This window comes from Lissotriton helveticus, chromosome 6, assembly GCF_964261635.1.
Source record: "Lissotriton helveticus chromosome 6, aLisHel1.1, whole genome shotgun sequence".
NCBI lineage: Eukaryota > Metazoa > Chordata > Amphibia > Caudata > Salamandridae > Lissotriton > Lissotriton helveticus.
Window position 1 is genome coordinate 1,404,866,608 of NC_136067.1, and position 27,895 is coordinate 1,404,894,502.

Consider the following 27,895-nt stretch of genomic DNA (forward strand, 5'->3'; position numbering starts at 1 on the left):
CTAGGCATCCACAACACTAGTGAAAATGGGTAAAAGGGTCATGGCATACTGTCCCAAGAATTTGGACAGAAAGATATGTTTTATCATATGTTATAGGGCTGCCCAGTGCTCCAGAAGTTTTGAACTGCAGTGTTTGACTGACTTAATAGTGTTTGTGGAGGTGGAATGAAGCCATCAGCAAAATGGTGTCTTCTGAACAGTTTGGGTGAAACAGATCTCACCCGGATGAGCTGCCTCTGGTCTACGTTGGGACTGATGGTGGCTAAACGAAACATAGCCACGCTTTGGGGGCTTATGCAGCACCGCAATTAAGTGAATGGAAGAAGGGCATGGGCTGGTGTATGCAAGTGGAGAAGGCAGTCTATGAAAGTATGGGTTGCCCGAAAACAAATGGACCAATATCTAGGGAAATGGAATGGCTATTGAGAGAACCTGGGAACTCCTATTGTAAGTGCCTCTCGAAATGCTTGGGACCAGGAGAAGGTGAACGTTTGTGCTGTTTAAAAAGTTGCTGGGTATGGGATGGGGAACCATTAGAAATTGACTGGGAGATTACCATTACGTGCCAATGTACTTCTTTCCATTATGCTTGTACCACATGTCACCTGGTTACTTTTTGGTTTACATGCTAATAAAAAGAATTCAAAAAACAAAAGTTTGTCAATAAGGCAGATAAGAAATTCGATTACATTGTTTAATCTGCTTTCAGTTTGATTACGAGTATGACGAAAATGGAGACCGAGTAATTTTGGGGAAAGGCACCCATGGCGTTGTTTATGCAGGAAGAGACCTAAGTAACCAAGTCAGGATTGCTATTAAAGAAGTTCCAGAAAGAGATAACCGGTAAGCGAACCAAAGATGTTTTATTGATCCAATTGTATATGCGGGTTTCTTGGGTAGAAAAATATATAAAAAACTTGGGAGGTGAGGTTTTTACCCCCTGATACTTGGCTTTAGCGTGATTTTAATCCTCTGGTGCCTCCTCACTGATAATTGGACCTAGAAATTGTAGAATTTCTAAAATAAAATGGGCTTTTTTCTATGGTGGTGAAGATATGGAAAGTGCATATCTCCTGATGTTGGGAGTAGTGTTTCAAAAAACAAACACAAAAATTACACTTCAGCTGGTTAACTTTGATTGGGTTATGGACTCTGTGACAACTAGAATTCTGGAGAGATGTTTGTATGTATATGGTATTTCTTTAGCTCAAACAAAGCCAAAAAGCAGGGAAGAGCTGTACATCATCAAAGGCAAGCTTAAAGCCGGAGAGTAATAGGAGAGGACGCAAAGTTGTAGACGGTTAATGCATTGTGAGATTCCAGACCAACTCCATCATGTTGTATGTAAAAATTCCCCGGGACTTGTTCACTGTGGAAATGTCGATTTGTGCATTTTGTGGTGGTAAATTGGAGTTTCCCCATGAAGGGCCTCAAGATTTCAGACAACAGAACGCTTCAATAAATCGACACACAATGTGGTGTATTACTGTATGTCTCATATGCATTGTGTAGCAGGCATCCTTCGCATAAAGAATAGATTAGCTGAGCATTTGTCTTGTTGCACAGTCTGATGAAACTGACTTATTACAGCTTAGCACTAAGGAGCCGATAGATATCACTGGTTTCAAGGAATGCTTCTCTCCCAGAAAGGGAAAGATGGATTCCCCTTGACTCTTTATTTATTTATTTATTTATTGAAGAAGTTTTCTATAGCGCTGGCCAGACCCAGGGGTATCGGAGCGCTTTACAATGGGTACAGAACAGATAGTCATCAGATACAAAATAGAAGAGGTACATATTAACATAAGAGCGCAGAAACAAAGAGCAACACATTGTAGTGCTGGACAGTTTTTTACCTTCAGGGTGCTTCGGAGTCTTAAAGCTGGAGCAGAGCTCGAAGTGCGCCGGCTTCCCCGAGCTATCCATTCCCTAGGGAGCGGTTGAGGAACAGGGTTTTGAGTTGGCTTTTGAATTCTACAAAGGAGGGAATGGTTCTGATGTGAGGGGGAATAGAGTTTCAAATTTTGGGAGCGCTTCCGGTGAAAGATCGGTCCGCAGTTTTTTTTCTTCTAGTTTTTGGTAGTATGAGTAGGAGGGAGTTTGTACTGCTCAGGTTCCTGGTCTAGCCGGCTTTTATGAGTGTTTTGGCGAAGTACTCAGGTTTGCCGGTATGAAGGGCTTTATTGGCGAGGCAGGCTGTTCTGAAGCTAATCTGCATTTCGACTGGAAGCCACTTAAGTTCCTTGAGTGCAGGGGAGATATGATCACATTTCTTGATACCGGTGATCACTCTGGCGGCCGCAGGCAGTGTTGTTTTGATGGGAGCCAGGTGTGATTTTGGAATTCCTGAGAGGACTGCGTTCCCATAGTCCAGTCTTGACAGTACCAGAGATTGGGTGGCCTGTTTGAGATCATTGGACGCAATGTAGGGTTTTATTTTGTTCAGTAGTCTGAGGTTAAGGAAAGCACTTTTGGCCGAATTCTTGATGTGTCTCGTCATGTTCAGTTTTGGGTCTAGAGTGATGCCTAGAGATTTGACAGAGTCTGCTAGAGTGAGATTCCGGCTGAGCGCATCGATGGCTTTAACCATTCGGCAATTTGGGGATTATCTTCCTTATTAGAGATGAGGAGTGTGTCAGTCTTATCAGGAATTAGTTTCAGGTGGTTGCTTGTCAACCAGTGTTGGACATCTTTCAGTACATCATTAAGTCTTTGTATGTCTTTGAGAGAGGTAGTTTCCAGATAGATCTGAGTATCATCAGCGTAGAGGTGGAAGCGGATGTTGGCTTTTCTGAGAAGTTTGGAGAGAGGCTCCATGTAGATGTTAAAGAGTTGCGGTGATAGCACCGAGCCTTGAGGGACGCCCTTGTTGACTTGCTGGAGGTCGTAAGTGAAGTTTTAGATTTTTATTTTTTGTGTGCGATTGTGTAGAAAGGAGGAGAACCATTTGAGGACTACCTTGCCAAGATCAGCACTTTCTTGGAGAGCCCTTATGAGGAGTTTGTGATCTACAGTATCAAATGCTGCCGAGAGGTCAAGGAGAATGAGGAGGCAGCATTGGTCAGAGTCTAGTTATCCATGGATATCGCTGATGATGTTGAGAATCGTGGTTTCTGTGCTACAGCCTTTTCTGAAACCAGACTGGTGGGGGTCCAGGAGGTTGATGTTGTCCAGGTGCTGGGTTAGTTGATGTAGTACACATCTTTCTAGAGTGGCGGAGGTTTGACACAGGTCTAAAATTGTTCAGATCCGTCGCGTCTAGGCCGGGTTTTTTCAGGAGGGAGGTGACTTGACCCATTCTAAGGCAGTCTGGAAGCACTCCGTTTTTCAGGATGCTATTTATGATTGTGCTCCAAAGTGGAGCTAAGGCATGCTTCAGTTTTTTGGTCAGTAGGGGAGGAATGGGGTCTAGGACATGAGCTGAGGGTTTGGAGATGGAGATCAACATGACTATCTTAGTTTCTTGAATGGAACGGAAACTAAGCTAGGAATTGGGAGAGGAACCAGGAGAGAGATCCAGCGACTCAGCCGCGGTGCTCTTCGTGGTGTGCGTGTTGTTGACGTCCAGTGAGAGTTCGATTTTAGTCATCTTATCATTGAAAAAGTTGGCAAAGTTATCGCATAGTTCTTTGGACGCCTGTACAGAGGAGGGCACGGGCTTGGAGGTTTATTGTCTGATGATGCTATAGTGCTCTGTAGCAGGGATTCCGTTCTCCTACAGAACTGTGCATAGAGATTTGGAACCTCAGTGAATTAGGGTGTCCCAAAACTCACCTCAGTACCCAAAATCCCCTTACCGAGCTAACTACAGTGTCTCATTGGTCCTTACGAACTCCCAATGTTTAGACAAACCAGAATATGAACTTAGAATACTTCAGGTCACGTGGAACACATGAACACTCTTTCGTTATACAATCATTTTAAACCAGAACGTGGAGTAAATGAGGACGCGTGCACATTTGAACTATTTTTTTTCTAATGCATTGTTCTCAAACGCAGTATCTTAGATAATACAAGCAAACATATTATAAGAAGCAAAGTTATCAGCATAGTTACTAGTCCATAAAATGCGAAAGGTGACAACATGCTAACATGCTGAAATGAATAGGAGTTAACAACACCTAATTCTCACCCTCCCTATCTAGTATATTATATTATATCTAAGAAGGTCTCTTTGGGTTTTAGCAGGGCGGGCCCATACCTCAAGATCCTAGTGGTAATGGATCACATCATCTTCCACCAGCTCTATGCATGCGAAGCACCATCAAGTGTGTGTCGTGTGCTGTGTGTGGCGCAATATCAATCGTGCCTGAAGCCAGAACTTGGCCGCTTGCATGTATGTTATGTCTAGGAAGGTGCGAAGATCAGACCTCACATCAACACTGTGTCGAGTTATCCTTGAATGTTTCAGCACTCACTGTACAGACACAGTTTACCAAGCAAAGCTGATATCAGAGCAATAACATATTATTCTCGAGTAAACCACAACGCTCTACTAGGCTGAAAGCTAAAACAACAATTATGTGTCGTGTGCAGAAGCAGCAGAAAGGTAAAATGGTGTTTAAACATTTAATAAGCTCATGCTAACTTAACACAGCATATAGGCAATGAGGAACTAAATAGACCCCCCCCCCATGATCAGAGCACAGCTAAGATAAGATAAGGCAAGGGGACCATCATGATAGCAGAGTTCAAGAACGAACATTCAGGACCAATTTAGAATAGGTACAAAAAATGTTTTCGTTAAAAAAATTCCAACTTGCCAAATTATTGCGCATTTGCACTCAAGTCAATAGGTCTGGGAGGTAAAAAAGTTGCACATAATTCTCCCAAAATTTGTAAGTAAATGAGGATATGGTCGCAAAAAAGTTTTAAAAGCCTTCAGGCTAGGACTGAATATGCAAAATAAGCAGCAACAGCCTCCAGCAGAAAGTCACTGTCATCATCTGAAAACAGTTCAGCCATCCAATTTATTAGCGGGAAAGAACATACGTGTTCTTCAAGTACCAGAGCCTCTAGCCTCATCAGAGGACAACTCGGTGGGCTCTCAATAAAGCGGTTTGCCAAGAAAGCTTGCGCCGCTGCGAGAATGTTCCAATGACCCATTAGTCCATGCATCGCTGCCAAGGCCATAATCCTTTCGCCAGGACAAACCAACTCGTGAGTAATTATAGGACTCATCAGTCGATTAAAATCCACGTTAGGAGACACCGTCTTGCAGAAACACAAATCAAGGGCCCACTCGAAATCGCAGCTCAGGCAATGAAACACAGGCTGGACACAGGTGAAATAGGAAAATCGAAAGGATAATCCATATGCTGCGCTTAAGGTGGCAAGCGGCAGGGTGCCATAGTAATCAAGCATCCTGTTGCGAAACAGTGCCAGGTGGGGCTGCGCGTCGTGTAATACAGGAAGGGCATCCATTTTTAATAAAACAAAATATCACCAGAACGCCTGCAGCCAGCGCCAGCAATACAGGAAAGCCTCCGAATAAGCTTGAAAATATCGAATGGAAGAAAGCAGGAATGACTCCAAATATTTTTTCAAAGGAAGTCACAAGACCACTGCTAACTATTTGAAAAAAGTGAGCGAGGCCAGAAGTGGAGGACGCGTTAAAGATTGAATGAATCAGCTCGCTGAAATGCAATGGTAAGTCAGTATTTAATAGAGCCTGCACCTCTGTGCGGGTGTTGGCGATGTGAAGGACAAATGTTTCACAAGCCGAACTCAGGGCCACTTCTTTTTGAGACAAAAGGGCTCTTATTCTACTCATGCCATCGAACTCTGCCATCAGGGTTGGTATTCTCGGCCAGATGGAAACATCTGACTTCCCATGCGGAGGAGGATACAGAACGTTTTTGCAACACACCACACGTTCGGATACTGTAACCACATAAGCAATACCTCTAATTAACCCACAACAATCCTCGTTATTTAAAAGTAAATAACTGCCGTTTGCCAGTAATGTGAAAGTGGGGACGATTGCGGAAACGGGAGTACCTTTCAAAACACAGGCTAAATTTGGCCGTTCTTGGTTGCAAGAACCATGTAATTGGATATGTCTACACATCAATGAGTGATCTGGTGTCTCAGTACACTCCTCCCCTTTAAGATAAACTTCTTTTCTGTCTTTTAGGCATCTGTAAGTGAATGGAAGCGACCAGGCTTCATGGAGAAACGAACTACCCAGTGGTTCATATCGGCCTATCGCAATATATCGCATACAATTTGTACATTTAAATAGGGAAAATGGTAGTGTGATTAACCCGTGGATAAGCCACGTTGCTGCAGTGGCTTCTGCCACAGAAAATGGTAAAGACTCCAACCTTTCAATGTGTAACATAGAAAAAGATGCATCTCTCATTGAAAGTAAGCGCTGCTTTTCAGTCAAATTAAACGGTGCAAAGAGAGAGGACACGTTCATGTAATTCCAAGGCACTTTTCCAGCCTTAAGCGTCTGCAGGGTCCATGCAAATTGCATAATGGAACGCAATTGATTTTGACCATGATACAATACAGACACTTCATCTTGTACAATATCAACAACAGAAGACACAATATTATCTAACGTGTAAATGCGGGAAGAAAGCATGTTAATGCTATTATCTACAACAGCAAGCACTTTTTCTAAATTAGCCTGTTCAATAGCCCTAAGTCGTTTAGCTGCCTCAACCTGTGATGTTTTCCAGATTTCATTGTAAATCGCATATATCCATCTCTTCGATCTACCACTAGCCGGGCCTTTTATGAAATCATTTAAATCCACATCATCAGTCAGCTTAGATAGATGTAGTTTAACTGATGCCAAGGTAGAATGTTTGAGCAAAGTCTGACATAATTTGCCTACTGAATAAGTGGTGACAGAATGGTCAGTTTCAAAACGGGGATCAGGCCTAACCTGAGTAAAGCCATCAGCTAAACCCAGAAAACGACGTTGGCAGAAATCTGCACTTCTGTGCCACATCAGCCAACCTTTTGGATCCAAACTGGATATGTTAAAGGATGAATTCAGCAACAGGGATTGCAATTCCCTGATGGAAAATTGTGTAACATTATCCCAACCAGCATAATCCTCTAAATCAGGGAAGTAAGGAGTATTTAATTTTTTAGAAGTAGCAAATCCAAAGCATGTGGTTTGTGAAATGGTAGAATTTAAAAACCACATATGATTTGGGATGAGACATGCACGGTGCAAAGACTCAGTGCCTTGTACCTGCCAACTTTTTGAACCCCAAACAGATTTAAGGTCAATTATTTCCTTCCATAACTCGTAGCCGCCAACAGCCAGCTGGTCTAGAAAGGACTTAGAGTACAATAACTTAGTATCGGTGAGTCTAACCTTTGACATGGACTTCTCTGTCATTTTAAAATAGAAAGACGTGGGATTGGACTGATTAAAGTCGGAAAAATAAGTGTACTTTTTCAAAAAAGTACTCTAACTGCCTTGTATAGGAGCCGGGCAATGCTCCCACTGTGTATAATTTACAGCATTCCTTCTGGAATTACTCTTATGCAGAAAATGATTGCCAAAATGTTGGAAGCAAAATAATTCACCATAATTAGCAGATTCTAAATACAAATCTTCAGCATCAAAGGCAGCATAATATTTCAAATCAGAAAACAATGCCTCTACGGCCTGAACATCCCAATCATCAGAACGTATGTTTTGTTTTACTACATCCCCCATGTTTACCCTGAGCACATTTGGGACATTAACAACCTCAGTAGGGCCATGGATTTGAAATGTAACCGCATCCCACACAACCCATCCCATCAAGGACAGGCCAAGCAGTGATGTTAACAAAAGTCAAGTCTCTCTTCAGTCTGTGTGCTGAATGCGATGAGGAAAGGGGTGCCAAAGTTCCATTAAGATTTCGAATGCATGTTCTTTCCTCGACATAGTGTCCATTGACGATTCGAAAAAAATAAAACACAAAACCAATTGACATAAAAAGGTAAATTGAAAAAAGTACCAGCCAAATATATGTCCAAGGGGAAATCAATTTTTTTTTTTAAATAGACTGGCATAAATTGCAAAACGTGAAGGCTTTTTTGAGTTATGCGAAACAGTGTCAAAAGAAAATCTGGATTCTGTGGTCAAACGAGTCTGCAAATCAGGCATCGATAAGTCAGTAGGGTAAGTGTAATCAAGTTCATCAATGTTATCACCAGGCAAAGTACTTAATAAAACACTAGAAATTGTAGGCATCTCGATGGCCACTTCTGGCTCAGGATTAAAAGCAGTGGCCAAAACAGAATTTCTCACAATCGAAGGACAGGAGACCGCCGGTGTCATACTAAGAAGAATCGGCCACTCTGTGTATCTTGACATTGTCAATAGAGATAAACCTGTTTTCTTTACGACCTGGAAGTGGTGGTAAAATAACTGTTCTTGTGCCCTTCACGCCAAGCACAGGAACCGGAGCTCGATAGGATGGACCAAATTCTTTCTTGTTATCGATCTTCTCTCGAACCAGTTCTCCAACTTGGGGTAGCCAGCCAACTACCGGGATTTGCAACGCATCATCCGATGTGGAGGGCAAATGTTCCTTTGCAAGACTGTCTCTGGTCTATTGTAGATCCTGTAAAACATTGCAATGTTCATCTACGTCAAAGGTTGTGGCTTGGGCCTCGCAGTCTAGACCGTCAAGGCCCGGGACATACATCTTGATACCAAAGAGCATTTCGTATGGGGTCCGCCCACCCAGAGACCTTCTAGGGAGATTATTAAGAGCACGCTGCACGCCATTGAGATGGGCCAGCCAGTTTCTGCCAGTGCCTATAACTCGAGCTGTCAATGATTGCTTTAAGTCACGGTTCATTCGTTCCACTACACTATCACCCTCAGGTCTTTATGGAGACGAAAACTTGACTTGGACCCCCAACAAAATCATAGCATCCTTATACGCCTTAGAGGCGAAAGCCGTACCCTGATCTGAATGGAAGGTACCACAGGCAAAAATCCCTACAAAGACACGCAAATCTCTTATGACAGTCCGTGAATCAGCGCTGCGATGGGGCCAGACCCACACAAAGCGTGTGCATGAATCAACTGCTACTAAGACGTACTTATACGCAGTATCCGAAGAAAAAGGACCGCAGTGATCTAAATAAACGCATCCTAGTGGTTTATTAGATATGTACAACTGTGTCTGAGGCGGACGCACAGCAGTCGAAGGCTTGATCTGCTGGCAAATGTCACATTGAAGGACATAATCGCGTGTCTGTTTGTACAATCCCCGCCACCAGAAACGTTGTTGTAACTGATACAGTGGCCGAGACGCCCGCATGCGCAGATGCCACACCTTCATGTGCCGCTGTGATCAATGTATTCCTGCGGTCCGAGTTGGGAATCAACCGCTCACCAACTCCAGGTAGTTTCACATAAGGAACCTTATCGGGACTTAAGTGGTATGTGTACTTCGAAGGGAACCCCGCAGGATATTTACCTCCCTTCTCAGTGGCAGCTATTGCCGCCAAGATATCATCATCAATCTTACTTTTGGACCGTGTAACTGCTGCAACCAAATATGTAGATACTGCTGATTTCGCCGCTTCATCAGCAAGCGAGTTACCCACAGCGTGAACTCCAATACGCTGATGGCCAAGAGTATGAATCACAAACACAAGTGGCAACTGCTCTTTAAGCTCAGCCACCCGAACCCAGATCATTTTATGTTTTATTGTGCTACCTTTGGAATCGCGAAAGTCATTTTGAATCCAAAAGAACCAGTTTTCATTGTAAGACTGGACACAGTAATAGGAATCACTCACAATAAGAGTCGTCACACTAGGATCAGCGTACTCCAATGCAAGCATCAGAGCGCGAAGCTCTGCCAATTGTGCGGTGCAGTCCCCTAGAGTCTGCGTGTGCACGACCTTGGACTTGAACTCATCGTTCACCATGGCACCGACCACAATGGCGCATGCGGAAACGTAGGCGTGTTTAGAACCATGCGCAACCTGAGCCGACCCATCAGTGTAAATGATGCAATGGAAATCCTCCAAAGGACGCATAGCTAAAGGAGCCGGATGAACAAATTCATACTGTAGGTACTCCTGCGACCGTAAGGAGGCGTCAAAAACAAACGTGACATCCGGGGACGTCAATGACGCAGCCCATTGTATCCACCGAGGGTGCAAAGCTTTAGAATTTGGTACACTGGCTTTCGTAACTGCCTCCAAGGCAGGACACGGGGTAACAACCAACATGCGTTTTCCCTGTGATAGAGCACGTTCCTTAAGAATCGCCATCTGTACAGCCGTTAAAACTTTCTCCAGAGTGGAAAATCGAATTTCAGCCGATGTGTACAAGTGTGACTTGTAAGCAATAGGTACTGTATCTCCTTCATTAAAAGTCAGGTAAGTGAAACCCACCGTCCCAGGGATGATTCTTATCACCAGGTTGGTGTGGTTGTCACGAGTCAGTAAGAATTTAGAAGCGAGCAGATCAGCTTGCAAAAGATTGCAGAATAGCGGAGTGCTCAGGCAGCCAGCATGATTTGGAAAAAGTTGTTTGTATCAAAGCATACAAAGGTTTGATACGCTGTGCATATTCCGGAATGTATGTCCTCCCGAAATTTAAAAACCCAGCAAAGACTGTAATTTTTTCAGAGTTGTTGGAGCGCGCAACTGTGCGCATTTCTCCAGGAAGTGAGGAGCCAAACCTCTACCTTCATTGTTGAGCTCGTAGCCCAGGAACAACACTGTATATTCTGCAATGTGCGATTTTGCAAAATTGAATTTGTAACCCATGTCTGCAAAACTACAAATTTAATGGTCAACGCGACACAGATGCTCCCAAAGTTCACCGTCTGTGAGATAAATGTCATCCACATACGAGCATGCATCTGAGTCGACTCTCTCTAGGAGGGAGACTATGCGGGCAGTAAAAATCCCAGGACTATTCTTATAGCCCATAGGTAAACGCCGAAATTGTTTATGCACACCGCCGCAAGTAAAGGAGGTCCACTGGGAACTCAGACCATCCAAGTGGTGGGCATAAAAACCGTTGGATATGTCAAGCGTGGTCTTAAACCGCTTTCGCACAAGACTATCCACCAAAGCAGAGCCGTGAGTATTCTGTACTGCACAGGTACGGCAATGTGAGTTTAAATGCCGGTAATCCTGTACCAAACGATATGAACCGTCTGGCTTGGTCACAGTAAAAAGAGGGTTATTCATCGGTGACACACACGTTTCAATCACTCCTTGATATTCCAATTGTTCAAGGATTTCCGCAACGGAAGCCTTAGCTTCACGTCGAATGGGATATTGAGGTTGAGGCTGAGGCTGAGACCGCAAAGGAATCTCGTGGTGTGGGGAAAATTTATCCCAACCACAGTGTGTACGGTACAGAGCCGGCGCTAGAGCCTTAGCCCACTCTTCTGCGAAATTCAGCGCATGCTCCTTTGAGACTGTGTGCACGAAACTGGGGAGGATCACCTCCTCCCCTCGCGGAGCTGCGAGAACAAAAGGTGGGGGCCAGTCAGCCTCCGAAAGCAAAATGTCATACGTAGACGAAAGATTTTCCCAAAACACCCCTTTTATGGTACGCTGTATGTCACCTTCAATTAACAGGACAATTTCATAAAGTCTGTCAGGGGGAGCAACTCTAGTATCAGCTGTTTCTATCACAACATATTGGTCAGTCGCTGTCACCTTCAGTAGTGGACGGAGGACCTCCCGTATTATGGTAATCTCTGCCGCGCTGTCCAGCAAGGTCAGAGCCCATGTCAGATTCCGAAGCCGCGTTCTCACTATCTGTGGCATATCTCGCTGTCAAAGCGGCGACTTTCTTCTTTTGAAACTGGGGTCTTTTAGGCGTAGTGCCGTCCTGCTTTCCTGCACCTTCTTTTGGTCGGGGCTGGTCACGTCCTTGCTGGCCATCCCGACCCCTTCCGCCTCCTCTACCACCGGTCGACGAGGCCGATGACTCCTGAGAAGAACGAGGAGAGCGTTGATCAGAAACCTGAAAACGATCAGGTGATTTAATCTTCACGCGATTGCGCAAGTCATAAACACGTTCTGTGGGCGCAGGCACTGGAGACGCAGGACGAGACTCCTGTTTCTGTTGCTGTTGCTTTCCCTGATTTTGTTTTTTAGGCCAATTTTGTTTTTTGGACTTGGGCTGAACGTTAGTTACAGACTTCTGCCCTTATGGCTGCATTTTCTCTTTAGTCGAAAACGGCTTGAGACCCCTACTATTGCGGCCCACGGTTTTATAAGCCGCCACAATAATCCTCGCCAACTGTCGGGGTTTCTCGGCATCGGGAAGCGCCCCCAAAGCATTAGCTACCTGAAAGTTCACTGCATCCCCCTTTACATTAGCAAGGATGAGATAGCAAACCACATCAAAGGAGCCACACAGGCGCATACCCAATTCAACCGCAGACTCCGGTCCGTGCTCATCTTGAACACGCTTAAGGACCGTCGGCAGGACAGCGGCAGGACAGACATGGACGGAGTGCCGTAACACCTCGCATAGACTGCCGCAAAAGTCTTACCCCAGGTCTCACAGTCACCGATATCAGGGGTCAAATCTTTCGGCAAACTAATTGTCAGAATCCTGTGTTTTTCACCAGGAGACATGTTAGGAAATGCCGCCTCAAGCTGGTCAAACTTCTTGGCAAGCCAGAAAGGAAAATCATCCACATCCAGGGGACGCCTGCCCATCACAGCATTGACCGTCACGGGACTGAGCTTCATACCGCCCTGTCCTGCCTGAGGCGCCGCAGCACCCGGGGCCCCACCCGGGAGATTGCGGGTTATGTACTGCACTAACGCTCTAATCACGCTAATAGAGACTACATGTAGCCTCCGTAGCTCAGCAAGGTTACAATTACCGTGCTGAGGATGAGGAGTAAAGCCAGCCAAAACAGGCCAATTTGCGCCTGGAATGGACAAAGGACCTAACCTCGGAGCGGTTAAAGAATGGGGGAGGGCGCCACCAAACCAAACGCGATGCTGCCAAGTATCAATAGGTACTTCCTGTGCCCTGTACGGAGTATATTCATTCGGTACAGGAGAGGGAGTGTAAGTGTGGAACACACCTGAAGTTCCGTCCACAGCCGGAAATGTCACCCACGAATAAAAGATCTCGTACGGGTAAGCAGTTTCCGCAATAGGTTTGTTCCGACACCACCGTTTTCCGGAAACGACAGTGAAGGGGTTAAGGATTGAATGATATACTACTCGAGTGTCATGATATAAGACCACCAACGTATGGGCGCCATGTAGCAGGGATTCCGTTCTCCTACAGAACTGTGCATAGAGATTTGGAACCTCAGTGAATTAGGGTGTCCCAAAACTCACCTCAGTAGCCAAAATCCCCTTACCGAGCTAGCTACAGTGTCTCATTGGTCCTTACGAACTCCCAATGTTTAGACAAACCAGAACATGAACTTAGAATACCTCAGGTCACGTGGAACACATGAACACTCTTTCGTTATACAATCATTTCAAACCAGAACGTGGAGTAAATGAGGACGCGTGCACATTTGAAATATTTATTTTCTAATGCATTGTTCTCAAACGCAGTATCTTAGATAATAAAAGCAAACATATTATAAGAAGCAAAGTTATCAGCATAGTTACTAGTCCATAAAATGCGAAAGGTGACAACATGCTAACATGCTGAAATGAATAGGAGTTAACAACACCTAATTCTCACCCTCCCTATCTAGTATATTATATTATATCTAAGAAGGTCTCTTTGGGTTTTAGCAGGGCGGGCCCATACCTCAAGATCCTAGTGGTAATGGATCACATCATCTTCCACCAGCTCTCTGCATGCGAAGCACCATCAAGTGTGTGTCGTGTGCTGTGTGTGGCGCATTATCAATCGTGCCTGAAGCCAGAACTTGGCCGCTTGCATGTATGTTATGTCTAGGAAGGTGCGAAGATCAGACCTCACAACAACACTGTGTCGAGTTATCCTTGAATGTTTCAGCACTCACTGTACAGACACAGTTTACCAAGCAAAGCTGATATCAGAGCAATAACATATTATTCTCGAGTAAGCCACAACGCTCTACTAGGCTGGAAGCTAAAACAACAATTATGTGTCATGTGCAGAAGCAGCAGAAAGGTAAAATAGCGTTTAAACATTTAATAAGCTCATGCTAACTTAACACAGCATATAGGCAATGAGGAACTACATGACAGCTCCTTGGGTCTGTTTTTGGCACTGTCCAGCGTCGAGCGCAAAAAGCTGGATTTCTTGTTTTTGATGTGATTGTTGTACTTACGGGCTCATTTGAGTTGATCGCGGAGGATAGAGGTAGGGTTATTTCTCCACTTTCTTTCTTTGGCTCTTAGTTTTCTCCTTTCGGAGTTGAGGTCGGGGTTGAACCATGATCTGGATAGGATGACTCTACTCTTTTTGTGCTTCAGGGGAGCTATTTTGTCAAGCATGGACACTAGCTTTGCATTGTAACATTCAATGAGGTCATTAGTGGTTGAGGTGGTCATTGATGTCGGGGAGAAGTGAGCTTATCTGTTCTTCAAGAACTCCCTGGGAACCTGGGAGAAGTTTCACAACCATTTGGGGGGGGGGGGTCTTGCAAAGGTGATTGAGAGAGAGTTGGTTGGTTGATATGAAATAAGATGATGTGGTGGTCTGACCAGTTGACAGGGAGTGTGTGATTGATAGGGTTTCTTTGAGCGATGATGGCATCCAAGGTGGCTCCTCTGTAGTGCGTCTCCTCTGTGCAGCACTGGATTAGATTGTTATCACAGAGGAGACTGGATAGCGATTGGATTATCGGGTTGTTGGTCTCATTCCATCGTAGGTTCAGGTCGCCTTGAATAAGATTATTGGCATCACCGAGTGCACCATGAGCTGTCAGGTCAGATAATTGTTCTCCGAATGCGGAGGTTTTACCTGGAGGATGATAGAGAAGGTGACAGAGTAAAGATCCATTATCTTTGGTCTTAATGTTGGTTGAGAGACACTCAAATGTGTTGTAGTCGTATGAATTTATTTCCGTGATGATCATGTTGTCTTTATGGATGATAGCTACCCCTCCCCCTCGCTGGTCTATTCTGTCTTTATTTATGAGGGAGAAACCTGGGGGTACAAGCATGTCTAAGCATGGTGGGGATAGCTCATTGTGCCAGGTCTCAGTGAGGAATGCAATGTCATGCGAGAGGATGGCCTCTGCTGGTTCAGTTGCATGCAGAGAAGCGACCTGCAGTTGATGAGCAAGCAGTTGGTGAAAAGCTCTTTGTTGCTGCCGGTCTTTTCTTCGGGCACCCTAGGTAGGGTGGTAAGGACGGCGGTCTTGGGGGTTTTGTGCAGGGAAGGTCTTTTCGGAAACCCGTGATCACTTGGATTTTGGATTTGGAGGATTCAAAGGGGGGGATAGAATGGCTGCTTCATTGTCGGACATGGCTGCTTCTGTTCTAGTGGGTCTTGAGGTCAAGGGTTTTGTATCGGTATGTGAACGTCTCTGAGCCCTAGTGGGGAGGACTGCGATTCTTGAGACTTTTTGTGGCCAGGGTTCCGTGACCAGTCTTGGGGGTCTCTGAGGCTGAGTTTCATGGGTTACTGAGGGCCAGGAGGGGCTCTTGTGACTGTTGGTGTTGGCAGTGGGGGGAACCCAGGGAGGAGATTGGTAGGGTCTGCGTGCTTTATCTAGATTGGAGAAGATTTCGGGCAGGCCCCGGGAGATAGTCTATCTGGTTTTCTAGTGACGCGAGTCGCTGTGCCACTGAGTCATGGGAGGGGTTGTGGGCATCTTGGGGGGGTTCACCTTGTGTGGTGTAGGTCGGGTTGATGGAGTGTTGTCTCTTACTCATTGTGTAGGACAAGTTGCCCCTTATTGGAATCCTGGGAGGGGGGTGGATTGGGTCGAGAAATTAATATGAGTTTCTGAGATCTGTGCGGGGAACTAGTGAGGATAGGGGTCACTGTCAGCGGGGCTCGTTCCTGAGGTTGCGGTGGGTGGGTCCAATAGGGGAGTGAGGTTGTGTTTTCCTTAGGGAGCTGTGGAGCATGCTTGGTAAGGGGTGCTGTGTTGTGCGGGGACTCGGGGGAGGTGGACGGTGGGGGAGTGTGGTGGTGTGGATTGTCTTTCCTGTTGGAGCTGATTAGCTGTAGGCAGGAGTTGGGTTGAGGCGGGGCGAGGCAGGTGGGGGAGAGTGGATCGGAGTGAGGGGAAGAGGGAGTCGAAAAGCTTTGAGGTTCTCATTGTTTGCCTGAATGAGTATAGTGCCATTAGTGTAAATGGTCACAGATGTGATCCCTCTTCTAGACAAGCGTTTAGGGAGCAGGGATGTTAATTTGCAGCTGTGTGATGTGGTTTTGGCGTTGCAAAGTTGAGCTCTGAGTGGAGATCCAGTCTTCTGGTCTCTCTGTGTGGAAAATTAGTTCCATCTTAATCAGACCTTTGGAAGAGGAGTGGTAGATGTCTGTAAATAGGGTTTCTCTGTGTTGTCTGATTAGTTTCTGTTTGAAGTTTCGTCTCATTTTAGCAGAGAGGTGGGGGGAAGTTAATAGTGTATGAGTTCAGGCTGTGGGGTTTCAGATGTGTAGGTAGGGATTGGGTTGGGGGGGTTGGCGTGTCAAGAGCCATAGTGATGGGACTGTACGCAGGGGGGGATCAAGTCTCTGAAAGTCACAACAGAGCCCTGTAGGAAGATAGTTACCCCACACTAGCTGTTGGCAGGTCTTTTCCAGGTTGGTTTCGGAAAGATAATCCTTTCTTCACCTTTGCCGCAGGCAGAGAGATAGTAAATGATAGCTAGTCCTACTTCTCTGTGCACAGTCAACAGTCCACCCTTGAATTGATATAGTAACTGGTGGCTAGTCCTACACCTCTGTTCACAGTCCACAATCCCTCTGGTAGCTAGCTCTACTCCTCTGTTCACAGTCCACAATCCACCCTTAAATGGATCAGTGTTTCATAATAGAAAATAGTAAATAGTGGCTAGTCAGCATGTTTGTTAATGTTATTCACAGAAATAAATAGTGGCTGGCCTTACTCCTCTGTTTACAGTGAGTGATGGCCGGACGCTTGGTGCAGAGTTGGTGGGTTAGGGGCGAATGGCCGCCATCTTGGGGACAGGCCGGTTGTGTTTGTGAGGCTGTGTATTCTGAGCCTCCAGAACTTTATATGTGTGCCACTGGGCCGTCGCATCATAGACCGTGACAGCGGTCCCGAAATATGCAGCTGGAGATGCAGGTTGGGGGAGCTAAAGGGACTCGTACCTCGGTGGACGTCCGTTTCGTTTTCGTTCGGGGGACTCAGCAGTCAGTGTCAAGAGTCCCGAATTTGAAGTCAAATGTGCGAAATTCGGGTCACTGGGTTTGCTCTGCTGTAAGGATAACATTTCTCTGTCAGCTACATTACCTTTACATAATGAGTAATGTTCCCCCATGTAGTTTTGTGCCTGGGGAGAAGTTCTGAGTGTGGATCAATGGGCGGCCATCTTAGGGCCAGGCACCGAGGTTTGCTGTGGGATTATGTTGGGATTAAGGCATCCGAGGCTTTTGGGGCATACTAGTGGTGAGGTCTTTGAGCAAGACCCTTACACTGTCTTTTGGTGCCCTTACTTGTGGTTCGGTCTTCCCCCTTGCAATTTTGTGGTCGGGGAGAGATCTCAATGTCCTTCGCAGGCGTCATCTTGGGGCCAGGCATCAGGTCTTTGTGGCTATAGGAGGGACTGACCATTGTGAGCCGCATGTGTTGATCTTTGTGTAGTACGATTGGTCAAATATTTCCCAAATGAGGGGTTGGCACACAGTGTTTAGTTTTCATAAGACGCTTACTTAAGGGGGCCAGATGGTTGGAGGAGGGCCGCCAAGTTATACTGGCAGTAACTACCAGTACTCCACATCTGAACTATAGGACAGGGTTTTTTTGTTGGGACCAAGGGATGGGGTAGTAAAGAAAAGCAGATACTAGATAATCCTGTCAAGCAGATGTCCTTGTTTCTTTTGTGCTGGTCCGTGTTTAGCACTTTCTAGCTATCGCCGCCCGACCTCCGGGATGTGGGCTAAATGGCTGTGTGATGCTTAATTCGTGATATCTGTAGGATATTTGTAAATGGCGGGACAATTTGAACAAATGATTGTATGTTCCCTGAATCTGCAATAAAAACACAGTTTAAAATTTTTTTTTTTTTAAATCAGGTCTTTGTGGTGAGTTTGTCTGGAGTTAGGTTGTCCAAGGCGTTGACAGCATAAAGTTGTTCGCCAAATAATATTAGTAGTGCTGTCCAGTGTTTTATTTCTCTAGATTGTGGATCAGTCTTCCTGCTTGTAAATATGCAGTCAGGGTCAGTTTTCAAAATCGCGGGTGGCCATCTTGGGGCCAGGCATCCGGGATTTGCAGTGAGTTGAGGCAAATATTAGTTTCTCCGTGGTGTTGGGGGCAAGTTTCTGCGGTGGTCCATTGAAAAAGGTCCTATCCGTGAGCTCCTGTGCCCCTACTTGAGGTTCCGTTTTTATCTGTGTGATTATACACTGACGTGAGGAAGTAGATGTCCGTCGTGGGCGGCCATCTTTGGTACAGGCAAAATTGTTTGGCTGAAACTGCGAGGTTTTCTCTGTGTTTGCATCCACGAGTTGCCGAGCGAGACCAGCGCTAAACTCCTGCGGGTCTTAACGGAGGGTTTTCCAGGAGTCGTCCGGTATGGAGTTCGCTGACACGATCACCTCCAGGCGTCAGTTACAATCCTGAAGGTGTCGGGATGCGGATCCTCTGCTCTGGAGGCAAACGGGATGTGACTCTGGCTCAAACCCCTCCGCTAGTGCTCCGGTGACTCGCTGGTTCTTGTTGTTGTCTGGAATCTGGTTACCTCACTGCCAGTCTGTCTGGAAAATACATAAGGAGTGTTTTACCTTTTATAAAAAGAATAGGTTGACTAACAACCCACTCCCCGGTCTCTACATGTGACACACATTCTGTATCTGAAGGGTGAGACATAGGAGCTGCAGCAGAGCAGGAGAAAGATGAAGAAATAGCACATCAACTTTGAGGTTTGGGATACAGAGCAGACAGAATCATTAAATGGCTCACTAACTTATTGGGTTATTGTCTTGTTGGAAAGGAACAATGGGAGAGTAGAGCACTGTTGCTACCACTAGGGTGGTATCATTATGCTGCTTTCTGCACTACACCACTGCAGAAGGGGTCTGGGTGCTTCTTTTGGCATCTTGAGCGCATACATAAACTCGAAAATATCTCTGGGTTAATGCATTTGTGTCAGTGGAGCCCGTAAATACAAGGAAGCAATTACGCCTCTTGTTTCCAAGCTGTTCTGTCAGCAAAATATGCTTTAACTTGGAGATATTTCCTGTTATGTAATTGTATGTGCTTAAGGCACCAAAAAGATACTGAGCCTGCCCATAGCATTCAATGTGTCCGTAATCAAGGAAGACAAGCTATCAAGGTATTCTTTCAGTTTGTCAAAGCTTTACAGAAGATGATGACCTGCAAGTAGCCGGTTCTCAAAAAGGCCATCATTTTCTTTTTAAATCCCCTGGAGATAATAATTATTTTTTCTTCCTTTATCAATACCGAAAAGTTACACATTCTCAAGATAAGGATTTTCTGACCAATATCAATCACAATGTTTGCCTTGGAGTCTTTAAAAGTTTGTTCTTTTTAGAAAACGTGCTAGCTTTCGTAAGGTTCTTTCCATCATTCATTCCACTTCTCAGAGCATTCTGGCAGCAGCCTGTCCCATCCTGGTGCATTCCTTCTTTTTAGATCCTCTGATGTTTGTTTTTCATTTTATCATCAACTGGGGTCTTGCTTTTTAGGTCTCACCTACCAAACAACCTTTAAGCTGTCTTTAGGCGAAAGCCTCTTGTATACCATCCCATCAACTGGCTTAGAGCCCGCCCACTGCTTACCATTGGTTTGTTCTCATTTGCTTGCTTGTTATACGACGGATTTCTTTCCTTCTTCTTGTATTGGTCTTTTCACTTGGAGCATAGTTTCCTTAACCATCCCTTGGATTGGCTGACTTGTAATCCTTCTGCAACCCACATTTAAGAAACTGTTTTTCATTTTCATTCAGCATTTCATGACTGTACATGTTTTCTTGCTCTCTCCCTTGTGTGATGCTTCCCTCCTCAGATACCCTCCAGACCCTCATCTGTATTCCCCACCTCACTCCCAGCTTGTCTGTAGAAGTATAGCAAAAGGTATATTTTTTCCAGGGTATGACCAAAGAGCAGACTTTAACTGTTGTTTTTGTTTTATTTCCCACATTCGTATATATGGTACAAAACGGACGCCTTGGTACACAAAGGCTTTTAAGGCGCATGTGGAGGAGACGGCTGCTGCACTCATTTGGCATTTGAAGCAGAAGTTCTAATTAGCATGACTAAAAAGGAGCTGTCCTTTGGGTCTGTGTGCTTCAAGTTTATCAAATATGATAATAATATAGGGCTAGAACTACAACTTACCTCTTAGTGTCTTTCTACATTAGGAAAATATTTTATATATATGTATATGTATATATGTATATATGTATATGTATATATGTGTATATATGTGTATATGTATATATGTATATATATATATATATATATATATATATATATATATATATATATATATATATATATATATATATATATATATATATATAATTATCAATAAAGTATTCATCCACACAGGTGAGACAGTTTTGAGTTTTTAATTGTGTTAGTTACAAGTTGGGTGTCATCAGTTAAATGAGTGTTAGATTCAGCAATGAGCATTTATTTAACTGCGCTGCACAGGGACAGTGATCGAAGGTTATTTAAATGCCCCCTTTCTGGGGCAAAAGCACAGCTGCAGAACTACACTGTTCTAAGCTGAAAAATAATTGGGAGGGGTCTGCTATTTTTATTTGATGTAGATTTTGTTGCAGCTGATGATCATCACAGCTGCTAAATGTGCTTTTTGTTTGATGATGGACCGAGTTGGGCTTCTTAATTAGTAGGACCATATGATCACCTCAGGAGCTAGACATTATGGAGAAAGGACCATTGTTCATTGATGCCAAACCTTATGTGATATACAAAGTTCATGCAGCACATGAAAAATAAAACTATGCAAATGAGTTTCTTCTTCATGTTCTGATGTCCTGATTGAGGTTTTGTGAGAAGGTTGAAAAGTTGAAGGGCAAATCCAAATGTATAGGAGATTGAAAATAAAAGATAATGTAGACGGTGAAGTGGGCCAAACCATTTACTGTCAATGCCAGTACCAGTGCAACTACTAATCATTAGACTCCTAAAAATGTGACACTGTGGACAATTACAAACCTAATAATGCTGTGAGAATGGCTGGATGAACGGGTATCAGTATTTATTTTAATGTAGAGTGTGCTCTCCTCAAAAATAGACAATGTCACCATGTGGTGGATTGTCATAAGTAGATGCCATTGTTGAGAATGAAGTGCCTGTCATGCACCGGCAAACACCAGTACAAATTAAGCACTGGTTTACAGCCACCGTTGCGATCTAAGAAAACCAGCCCTCAAGGAAATGACTGGTAAATTAAATGTCCGGTCCCGCCCTGTTCTTTGGTGCCAGCCTAGAGGCTTTAAAGGTTTGGTGTACTGTTACTAGTCATTTAGGGGAAAGGAACATGAATGATTGGAGAAGGACTGGTGCTAACCACAGCACTTTCATTCGGAAAGAGAAGACCGTAATACTGCTTGGGTCATGGGGAGATTACAAAGAAGACAGACAATTATCAGGGATGGGAATGAAGCAGCAGATTGAGTGAGTTATCGATAACATAGTGACATTTTCTATTGCCTGAGAAATTCTGTTGACTGTTGAGAGTGGGAGAACTATTCGCCGTGAATCCCTCTTGGCGAGGCTTGGGAAAAGAGAGAGTGCTGACCATGGTTATGTTTTTTAATTGGCATTTTAAATTGAAAGCAGACAAACGAGTGGGGCAGTAGCTGGAGGTGTAGGGGCTCTAAGAGGGGCAGGACAAGAGCTGAAGATGTTATCTGGAACACGGGGCTCCTATAGAAACCAGGAGACAAATGTAGATACAGCCTTGGTGGAAGGTATGGGATGAGTTATGGCACCCTGTGAAAGAAGACAAACATGGTAACAAGAGGACTACTTGGATTTTGATAATGCTGCATATTTAGAACTTTGAAGTTGATATTTAAGAGTGTTGGCAGACTTTTTAGGAAAGCTTTTGATTGTTGTTGAAGAGAGGCTGGAATGAAGGAGAAAAGCAATTCAGCTTTGTAAAGTAAATTAACAAAGTGTAGACACTGTCAAAAGTAATGATGAATATGATATTGGGGTATAAACAAATATAACCAAATGAAAAGCAAAAGTATGTATGGCGACATAAGGAGAACTGATACGCTCTGCTTGACGCACAATCCCTGCTTGACGCTTAGGTCATGAAGGATCAGATTTATTTCTTTGAGAAGTAAAATGTACGTATATGCATGTAACTGTCGGGGGCGTGGCTAGCAGGCCAAGATGGCGGACGGAGTCTGCTAGAGCTCCGGTGCCGCCGGGGGTCGAAAATCCTGAAAGCCCGCTTAGGGGGGCGCAACACGACACTAAACTGTCTTATTGAACACTCTTCATTGGCTACCTATCTCCAAGCGAGTCCTTTTTAAATGCCTGACTGTGGCCTTTAAGGCCTTACATGGTATTGGCCCCAAATATATTGGGAACCGTATCTCTCGGTATGTGCCAAGCAGGAATCTCAGGTCATCTGGTCTGTCTTTGCTTACTGTTCCTGTAATTCGTCGTGCACGATTGGGAGGTCGATCTTTCCGCTATCTGACGCCCAAGGCATGGAACGAATTACCATTGTCCCTGAGATCGGCTCCTTGTCTTCTGACTTTTAGAAAGGATTTGAAGACATGGCTTTTTAGGAAATAGTCTCCTTTTCTGTTTTTTTTGCTGTTGTGTGGTTGCTTTCTATGCTGTCTTTCTTTGCCAAAGCGCCGGGATGCTCCTCTGGAGTCGCCGTGCGCTATAAAAGAAATAAAGTAACATAACATAACATAACCTGCGGTCCCTGGCTCTGTACCACCTTCAGCAGACTCGACGAAAGTTTGAAGGTCCTGAGGGCTATGGATGCGGAGTGAGCGGCCGGGAGCGACCTGAGGCCTGAACCCACGCTGTGAGCCCGGACATCGCGTAGCGGCCGTGCTCGGACCGCTGGGTGCTGCGTGGCGAGAAATCCCGGAGTTGCCCCGGAAGAAAATTTCGGCGCCGCCTCACCGACGGAGGGCTTGGACCGGGCTGTGTGCTGACGCCCTGGGAAGTGGCCCGTCCTGTTGTGGTGAGCCCCGTTCGGAAGAGACCCGAATACTGCGCCACAGCCGCGACTTTGCCCGGGGACCTGCTGCGACGCTGAGGGGCGGTGAGTGCAGGGGGCTGGGACGGACGAGCGGACCTGCCTTCCTTCTGTGAGGATCCTAAAGCGCTCGAGAGGGCGCAAGTGAGGCCGGACCGGCCGTGGGGCCCGAGAGTGGAGGAAGCCCCGCGGCTAGACCCGGAATCTGCCTACCCGGTGCTGCGCTGAACGGCGAGGGGCAACTACACGCACGCCTTGGGCGTGCGGTCAGAGGCACGGACGCCCCCCCCCACACGAAGATCTGAGCAACCCCGAATCTGGGGACCACCTGCTTGCCGGTGGCGAGACTAATCTTGGACCTGAGTCGGACACCTGGGTGCTGGCAGCGTGGTGGCTGCCCTGACCCGCACTCCCGATCACTGCTGTAGTCCGAAGGCACAAATCATGGTCCGGAAAGGGGCGAAAGCCACGGATGGCAAGGACGGACTGCCACCGGGACACGTTCTGGACACGGGTCCGGGGGGCTCCACGCCGATGCTGCTAAATCCTGCCCTATCTGGTGACCAATCAATGGATAAGCTGGACTTGATTCTCAAAGAAATCAGAGACTCCAGGGCCGCGATGGAGACACAGGTGGGCACCCTTACCACTAACCTTTCGCTGTTGAAAGCCGACCACGACAAGTTGGTGGACAAGGTTAAAGATCATGGGTCAACGCTAACGGACCTCGCCCCGACGGTGGCAGACCACACCGTTTCCATCCAACGCATGCAACACGAAGTGAAATCCCTCATGGAGCGAGTGGAAGATGCCGAAGGCCGCAACCGGCGCAATAATATCCGCGTCATTGGACTTCCGGAACGAAGTGAGGGGGCACACGCGACAGACTTCATGGAGCAGTGGTTCCGAGATAACGTGGCTACGGAAGGCCTGTCACCGTTCTTCTGTGTGGAGAGGGCCCACAGGATCCCCACTGGACAACCGAAACCGGGACTGGCGCCAAGACCATTGATTGTGAAAATTCTTAATTACCGGGACAGGGACGTGCTACTCCAAAAGGCGCGAATGAAGTCCCTCATTGAATACGAGAACAAACGCATTTTTACTATATCCGGACTATACCAACTTGGTGCAGAAACAACAATCCTCCTATTACGAGATAAAACAGCGGCTCCAGAAAGCCAAGCTCTGGTACGCCCTGCTGTTTCTGGCCCGCCTTAAAGTGATCCACGGCAACAAAACTCACTTCTTTGAGAGCCCTACGGATGCGGAGGAATGGTTGGAGGTGATGGACATTGAGGAAAACCCAGGACCGACCCCGAGATCGTCGGCCGGTGGCTCCAGAGATGAATCGGACCGCATGGAGGATGGACCCGGCAGGCGGGCCACTGAGCCAAGGCGACGTGGACCTACTCCCTTCCAGCAGAAAAAAGGCCAGGACGACGCGGTCGCGATGGTGGGCTCCTTCAGAGAAGAACGGGAAACAATCAACACGGACACTGAGGACAGCACATTGCACTCGGACTCGGAGCACAGTGTGGTGCTGTTCACGACTGTAACACCTAGGGCAGCGGATGAACTTCTCGACAACGACCAGGAGTAACTGCTGGAATGGAAGAGATCAGAGACCCTGCGACCTACTGATATCCTTTCTGTTGTACACTGCTTGAGTAATTGCGCTGGCGAAGGGGAAGGGGTTATGCTCCTGGAGTAAATGACTCTGCGTACATCCGTACATGCTGCTGTCTGGGCCAAATCTGTTGTGGGTGTCGCATACTGACTATGATTGAGGGGCCTACCCTACACTCCTGTGAAGCCAGCGATGTACATTGTTATGTGAACGAGGAACGATATTCCTTTTTTCTCTCCCCCCGCCGCCCCCCCCCCCCCCCCCCCCCCCATATAGGCTACCTGTACCTGTAGATTGTAGTATGGCTTCCCGGCGGTGCCGTTGAGCCGGCAGCACAGACGAGTATGACTTTCCGGACATGGCACATGCTTAGTGAACCCCCCAAAAGCGTATGCACTGTTAACTGTTTAGTGATGTTTTGCACTTTTTTGTTCGGCACAGCAAAGTTCCACGGCTTCGCCTATAGAGTTTGTGTTTGGGTAAGGGTGGGTGACGTCTCCTGGCTAGCACTGACTGCACGCTCATTGCAACATGAGACACTATTCATTGTGACGCTTGTACTGGACCATGGCTGATACCAAAGGAAAGTATAGGCTGGTTACCTGGAATGTACGAGGGTTGGGGGCGATACAAAAACGACATAGGATACACGCATTTTTACTTCGCCAACAGGCACACATAGTATTCCTGCAGGAATCCCATCTAACACTGTCTGAAGTGCACACATTACGGAAAAAGTGGAGAGGAACTATTTTCTCCACAACGTACTCTGCCTTCTCCAGGGGGGCCACCATATGGGTGCGACATGGCACCCCCTTTGTGGAACTAGAGAGGAAGATGGACGCCCACGGACGGTATATCCTAGTGAGAGGCACATTAGACAGTGTGATGTTGGTCCTGGGATGCATCTACGCCCCGAACTTTGATCAGGATGGGTTCCTTGCAACTGTAGGACGGGCTTTAGCTCCTGGGTACTCCCTGGGTGCTGGGAGGGGACTGGAACATGGTTTTAGATGTTAACCTGGACAGGTCGCACCCCCCCTCCAGTTGTCCGGGGTACTCAAGTTAGCCGACTCCTTTGAAACATGGCTTCAGGGATGGGGGATGGCAGATGTGTGGCGTACATTACATCCAACACACAAAGAATACTCGTACTACTCCCCGATGCACGGCCTACACACCCGCCTAGACAGGTTCTTGTGTACTAACTCCTTGCTGCCCAAGTGTACGTCCTCGGCCTACCCTGCCAAAACTTTTTCAGATCATAGACCACTAACTCTCGACCTACACTGGGGGAGGGTACCTTCCCCTGTGCCCACCTGGAGGCTCAATCCCCTGCTGCTAGAAGATGCCCCATTTCGCATGCATTTATCTGACACTCTGACTAATTACTTCCGAGAGAATTGGGACTCCGCGTCTTCGAACCTAGTGGTGTGGGAAGCAATGAAGGCTGTGATAAGAGGCGATGCGATTAGTCAACTGGTGGGTGCCCGACAGGAAATCCACAGGAAACTGTGTGGCGTTGAGGACCGCCTGAAAGACCTGGAGACAGCGGCGGGAATAGACCCTGGGCGTAGAGGGGACCTACAACTCTGCAACATAGAGCATGCAGAACTTCTAGAGACCCTGAGAATTATGGACTATAGGGACCATTTGCGACGCCAACAGGCAGAAGCGGATAGATCTGGAGCCTTACTGGCACGTCTGATCCGTGATACTCCTGAAACCCCTGTGATTACGTGTATCAGGGATGAAGCAGGTAGAGAGGTGAACACGCAGTCGGAAATTAATGCTACATTTAAAGTTCACTTGGAGAAGCTATATGCCCCTCCCCCCGAGGCCGTTGATGATAGCATGACGGAATTCTTACGAGAGCTGCCGTTCCCAGCCCTGCCCCGGGAGGCACGGACTGACTTAGCCGGACCCATAACTCGACATGAAATAAAATTAGCAATCCACTCACTTACCCGGGGCAAAACCCCCGGAATGGACGGATTACCGGCGGAATTTTATCAGACTTACTCTGACACGCTGGTACCCGTTTTAGAGAAAATGTACAAGACTGCCTATGAGACCGGTCATCTACCTGCCACGACCATGCAGGCTCTGGTAATATCCATTCCAAAGCCCGGCAGGGATGCCCTTGATGTCAGTAATTACAGGCCCCTCTCCATGCTCTCTACGGAGTATAAAATACTTAGCAAAGCTATAGCGTTGCGCATACAGGCCCATCTCCCGGCCTTGATCCACCCAGACCAATGTGGCTTCCTACCGGGGAGGGGCACCTCCCAGAATACGAGACGCCTCCACGCCCTCATGTCAGCCGCACCGTTGGACCTGCCCCAGGCTGGCTGTATCGCCTTAGACCTCCGACAGGCATTCGATTCCCTAACATGGACCTTTATGTTCGAGGTCCTGAGGCGCTTCGGCTTCCCTGACACTCTGATACAGTGGATTCGTTTACTATATGAGAACCCAACGGCTAGGGCACGCACAGGCAGGTATACCTCGGACAGCTATGACATCTACAGGGGTACCCGCCAGGGTTTCCCGCTGTCACCGCTGCTGTTCGTACTAACACTTGAACCTCTGGCTATCGCACTACGGACTCGGGCAGCTGCGGTGGGGATTCCGGTTGGAGGCGTGCATAATCTGCTCTCTATATACGCAGACGACATCTTACTATACCTCCAAGACCTGAATGGAGACCACTCACACTTGGCGATCATTTTTGATCGTTTTGAAACCATTTCTGGCCTGGCCATAAACCCAGCAAAATCCCTGGGCTTTTATTTCCGGGATGGACAGCGACCCCCTCATGTACAATTTGGTGACTATGAAATACATGTGGCACCGACCACATTTAAATACCTAGGCATTAATGTGTATAGAAGTCAGGAGGACCAGATCGAGGGTAACATACGGAGAGCGATCACTGGTCTTCGAGGTAGAGGTAGGGACGTCCAGAACTTCA

At 46.5% G+C, this 27,895-nt stretch overlaps 1 protein-coding gene across 2 annotated transcripts in view; it reads left to right on the top strand.

Annotated features, from left to right (window-relative positions):
* Positions 1 to 27,895, top strand: part of MAP3K5 (mitogen-activated protein kinase kinase kinase 5) — a 1,111,277-nt gene that overhangs the window by 779,604 nt on the left and 303,778 nt on the right. For both annotated transcript variants that reach the window (XM_078649188.1, XM_078649189.1), the window contains exon 15: positions 710 to 843. In XM_078649188.1, the coding sequence (XP_078505314.1) occupies positions 710 to 843 (134 nt within the window). The remainder of the gene's footprint in view (positions 1 to 709; positions 844 to 27,895) is intronic.